Here is a 5,653-nt window from a genome sequence, read left to right as displayed (position 1 = left end):
AACAACCTTAGCACTGATTAACTGTAAATCAATGATGATTATATTGACACTGTAGAGCCGTTTAACAGTAGAAAATGACTTTAAATTTCTCTTTCATATTCCACTAGAACCAGCCCGGGATTCTTCCCCCCCATACTGGGCCCAACCAGGTAGGCTGGATCCAGGAGCCGAAGATGAACGAGAAGATCACCGGAAAACATCTTTCTGCCTTTCTTTGTTATATGAGTGAAGCTGCCAAACTGAACATGGAAAAGAGGGTGATCAATGGACTCAATGAGGCCTGTCAACATATCAAAGACCTGAAATCCTGGATGTGCAACCACCAAGACTGCCAAGAAGTGTGCCAACTCCCTTTTGATGTGAACGACCACCACCAAACTCTTATGTTTGTGAAGAGGCTTCTCACCCTCTACACACAATGGTTGATTAAAGGAACAGAGTAATATACAATATGCCTACTTGAAGTCTAGCTTTATTAATAATTCATATTTATTTATGACATGTATTTATTCATCAGTGTACTGGTCAGTGTCTTATCAATTGAACACTCTTATTTGGTTCCGGGTCACATTGAAAATACTGTTTTTTTGTCAAAGAATTGGCTGTATCATTATGTTATCATTTGTGTCATACAAGAATGTTACCAATTGTTGGAAATGCCATGTATTGTACCTGATACACATTAAGTAACATGCAAAAAAATACTATGTTCCATACATTAAAAATGTTTCCGGAAATTGTACCGTTTGACATACTTCCTAGACTTGTGATGTGCCGTCGGGAACGTAAGAAAGTAGGATATTAAGATTACCCAAAACACAGTACACAAGAAAAACACAAACCATGTAGGAAAAAAAACTATTTTCTTTACTACAAGAAAGAAAATATTTCCAACACTAACTTCTCAGAGGGAACAAACAGACAAGGACTTCCAAAAAGTAATCTCATAAATGAAATATTCCTTAGACAAAATTGATAATACTTGTTTTATAACTTAAACCATGTCATGATTCTTGACAGAGGAATATTTCCCACATAGTAACTGCTTTGCAAACAAAACAAAAAAAGTTTAAATCATGACATCCATCTGCTCTTGCCCTTTGAGTATTTGCATAGCTCCAATTCCCTTAGAATGGAACAGAAATAAAACGTTTGATCTGAATGACGTTAGATGAATGTTAGCTGTGATTAGCCCTAATGCTGTCTGATTAGAACAATAATGTACATGTGGGGCTCAGAATCTTGATCTGTAACAATAATATAGTCCCCAGTCATCGGGTAAAGGGGACTCCACTCGTAGAGTAGCAAAGGGTGCAAAAATTAAGTGATCACAGTTAAGACATGTACTAAGGCCTCTCAAAAAGCACACTATAAAACCCCCATAAAATATACATTCATGAAATAAACAACCAATGCTGCTAGATTTGACATCATTCAAAGTAAACTGTTGTTGTGCATCAAGTAATAAATACAGAAAAATCATTAGACTTCCTGAGGAGAGTTAACACAAAATGTGCTAAGACATATAACAAACAAAAAAATAAGACAAAATATCACACTGCAACAGTAATACAGTATCCATGCATGTACCGTTCTGGGGTGCATTTCTCATAAAGGAGTAGTCTCTAGACAGCTGGGATGCCTCCCACAATGTGACATGGTAGGTTGGTGTTTCCAAGAATAATAAAGGAGAGGGGCGTAAAATGTATGTTCCTATATTAATTTCAATATGGCCTATAAAAAGTTGCATCTTTGACAAATAAGATCTGAACTAGGAGAGACATGCATCTTTGAAAGGCTAGCATAACGGCGTCATAAGCATGACTTGATTATGAGAAACAAATATAGAACATATATACGCTATGTAACCTGTATGCTTATGGCTGACGCTTGTCTTCAGCTTAATGTATCCTAAATGTGTTTGTTTGGTTAAAGGGTACAGCATAAACACTCACCAGCGCCTCCCTTACTGGAACAAGAAGAAAATAGCAACATTCACCACATAATGTTTGAATGCTCCTATAACACAACGTTTCTTTGTTTAATTGACTGAATGGAAGGTAGGCTGCAGCGTATGATGTTAAATGTACAGTGAGTGTAGTGTGCCCCCCAAGTGCTTCGCATTTGGTCTTCGGACCACTCAGGGTCCATTCCGTAAAACTGCATTTTCCTTAAGTGAAAGGTGAATACTATTCCATGGATAACCCTTGGCTTAACATTATCTGAGGATATTAGACTTCTGGTATGATTCAGTACAACCCCCCAAGAAAAGGGTAGAATACCCAGGACATCTGTCCACAAAGGACTGGGACACCCTCCCTCCCACCAGATGCATATGAGCTGAATGATGAGAATGAAAGACCAGTAGCAAATAGTTACTGTTGAAGGATTTCATGGTACTCAAAGCATGCTGCCAATCAATGCTAAGCTTTTGGTTTGTTTTATAGGCTTTTTGATGGCAAGCTCAGTGTATCCACACTCATCGTCATACAACAGAGTAAACGACAGAACCAACTGAATCTCACTCAACTTCTTCAAGAGATATTTCCCTTTTAAGACAGTTCATAGGCCATCTTATACCTTAAATAATTTAAGAGCTGAATAAAAACAAAAAGATAAAACAAAAATGAGCAAGTATGCTAAATGGTTGAAGCGCCATGTTATTTGTCTGCTGAAGTGAGCCTGAAAACATGCAGGTAGTTCCCCTGTCAGCAGTGTTGAAGGTTAAATTAACAAAAGAGCAACAAGGGCAGCAGGTCGCCTAGCGGTTCAAGCTCTGGGCCAGTAACTGAAAGGTTGCTAGATCGAGTTCCTGAGCCAACAAGGTGAAAAAAATCTGAGCAAGGCACGTAATCCTAATTGCTCCAGGGTCGCCTTTTACAATGGCTTAACATGGCCATGACCCCACTCTCAGAGGGTGTCCCAGGGGGAGTTGGGATATGCAAAAAACACAATTCCAATTCACACATGCGTATAATACACACTTGTACATGTGTGAAATAGGACAAATATAAGCACCCACATTATTGCTGTGTTCAAAAGATGCTGTAAAGTTGTTCTATAGGTTGTGTGTATCAATCCTCCAAAGTAATGCACCGAGCCTGGGTTGTTGACAGCAAAGCCCAGTCGATGTGTAGGAATGATAGGTCAGTGAGCTGGATAAGGTCACGCACAAAAAGACCCTAAACATCATGTCCTGTTCTGAATGGTAATGGATAGGGTGGAAGACAGAGTAACCTCTTTGGATTACCTTTAAGGCAAACTAGTGCTGGTGCTTTTCCATACAATTGTTTCAAGGTGTTTTTCAATCTGGGGAGGTTAGATGGAGTTTGTGGTAGGGGCCCTCAGTGGAGGGCTCTACTAGAGTACTATGACCATGCCCTCTATCTGAACCCTTCGTCCGCTTCCTCTCTCCTGAGGGTGCGGCTAGGAGTCTGCAGAGTGCCTGTGGGTGTTGGTGACAGCCTGGGTGGCTTCCTCAGGCAGCAGGTTAGGGTCAGTAAGGACAGATGTGCTCGTGCTGAGCTGCCGGAGAGTGCTTAGGACCACTGGACAACAGAAAGACAAATCAACTATACATTCATCAGAGTTGACATTTTGTGTGACAACAAGTTACACAAAACAATGTCAAATGTTTAATTTCTCTCTCCATAAAATGATGTATGAAACAATCATGAATGAATGAATCGTGAAGTGATGAGTGAGAAAGTTAGAGGCATATATATCATACCCCTCCACAGACGGTCATGTGCTAGCTGTCTAGTCTGTGTTTTATAAAATGTGCAATAAGCATAACAATATGCATTTATATGAGGAATGAAACAAAGATGAAGACAAGGAGCTAGCATGCCTCAGTAGGGCTTCAGATTGTGCAGCTGACTCTTCAGGATCCTACTTCCTGCAGCATGCTAATCAGACAGTAGTAATATAACCTAGTGAACTGAACGGTCTCCAGCGAAGATAATCGCTGACGTCAACATCCCTCCCTCATATCATGAGATCGCTCCTCTTTGAGTGCAGGAGACAAATGTTGGCCAAGACACTGAATGTGTTCTTTCTTGTAAATAAATTACAGGAAAAGATTGTGGGTGATAGAGGTTGACAGATCATGACACACCATGACACCAAACTTTCCTTAGAAAGCAATGGGGGTGGCATGAACTTTTATACATTCTAAAGAAGGAAGTATAGCATAACGTCACACATGCAATCTAACACCTACAGAAAGACAGTCATTCAAGTAAAAATTATAGTGAAATGCCAATGGAATCATTAGCCTCACTCTCCTACTTTGACACAGCTACCATTTAATTGAAAACAAAATGTGTGTGTGTGAGAGAGGTTTGGGGTGCTGCGTGGGGTTTACTTACTGGGCCTCAGCACAGGCAGGGAGCAGTGACAGTCCAGCCATTGCAGTGTGGTCTCGCACAGCTCCCCTTTGCTTGTGGTGGAGACCGTCCCATTGAAGGACTCAAACAGGGGCTTAATGATGATGCTGAACTAAGGATGGTGGGTCAAGGGTCAAACACACTATTGAGAAAACAGATCTGAATTTGCATCCTATTCCTTTCTCTCACTGACAATCAAGACAGATATACTCAGATGGCTCATGGAACAACAGACCTTCAGTTAGGTCCAAAAGTATTTGGATAGTGACATGTTCTTGTTGTTGTTTTGGTTCTGTACTCCAGCACTTTGGATTTGAAATGATACAATGACTATGAGGTTAAAATGCAGACTATCAGCTTTAATTTGAGGGTATTTTCATTCATATCGGAAATTGTAGCACTAGATATAAAATGCTAACCTCCCCTGTTATTAGTAATGGTGAGAGGTTATTAGCATGTCTTGGGGGTATGATCTTTGTGCCTCAAACTTAGTCACTCATCATTATTCACAATTCATTCAGGATAATCCATAATAATGGTAGAAATCACAAGTGTTCAGAAACTAGGGCCTCCCGAGTGGCGCAGCGGTCTAGGGCACTGCATTGACTCCAAAATGACATCTCATTTACCATTGGTTTCTATTGGGCGAAAATAATCTGAAACACAACCAAAACAAAGTACAAATGCATCCAAAAAGTGTATCAAGCTTGATGTAGTCATTGTGTGGTAGGATAATGGGATCAAATACTACACTTTTGACTATGTTAATACATACAGAGCATTCGGAAAGTATTCAGACCCCTTGACTTTCTCCACATTTGGTTAATGTTACAGCCTTAAATCTCTAAAAACTTATTCAATAGTTTTTGACCCTCAATCTAAACACAATACACTATAATTACAAAGCAAAAACAGATCTAGACATTTTTGCAAATGTATATTTAAAAACAAATGAAATATAACATTTACATAAATATTCAGACCCTTTACTCAGTACTTTGTTGAATCACCTTTGGCAGCAATTACAGCCTCGAGTCCTCTTGGGTATGACGCTACAAGCTTGGCACACCTGTATTTGGGGAGTTTCTCCCATTCTTCTAAAGCTCTGTCAGGTTGGATGGGGAGCGTCGCTGCACAGCTATTTTCAGGTCTCTCCAGAGATGTTCGATCGGGTTCAAGTCCGGGCTCTGGCTGGGCCACTCAAGGACATTCAGAGACTTGTCCCATAGCCACTCCTGCGTTGTCTTGGCTGTGTGCTTAGTGCC

The 5,653-nt window shown here is 40.2% G+C and overlaps 1 protein-coding gene across 7 annotated transcripts in view; it reads right to left on the bottom strand.

Annotated features, from left to right (window-relative positions):
• Positions 1-846: 846 nt before the first annotated feature.
• LOC139389319 (MLX interacting protein) overlaps positions 847-5,653 on the bottom strand; it is a 38,604-nt gene continuing 33,797 nt past the window's right edge. For all 7 annotated transcript variants that reach the window (XM_071135975.1, XM_071135978.1, XM_071135977.1 and 4 more), the window contains 2 exons: positions 4,371-4,500; positions 847-3,548 (listed from right to left, as the gene is read on the bottom strand). In XM_071135975.1, coding sequence (XP_070992076.1) covers positions 3,427-3,548; positions 4,371-4,500 — 252 coding nt within the window. In that variant the 3' untranslated portion in view covers positions 847-3,426. The remainder of the gene's footprint in view (positions 3,549-4,370; positions 4,501-5,653) is intronic.

Source organism: Oncorhynchus clarkii, chromosome 30 (assembly GCF_045791955.1).
Source record: "Oncorhynchus clarkii lewisi isolate Uvic-CL-2024 chromosome 30, UVic_Ocla_1.0, whole genome shotgun sequence".
In the NCBI taxonomy this organism is placed as follows: Eukaryota; Metazoa; Chordata; class Actinopteri; order Salmoniformes; family Salmonidae; genus Oncorhynchus; species Oncorhynchus clarkii.
The sequence above is the reverse complement of the archived record's forward strand: the minus strand, read 5'-3'. Positions and strand labels throughout refer to the sequence as shown.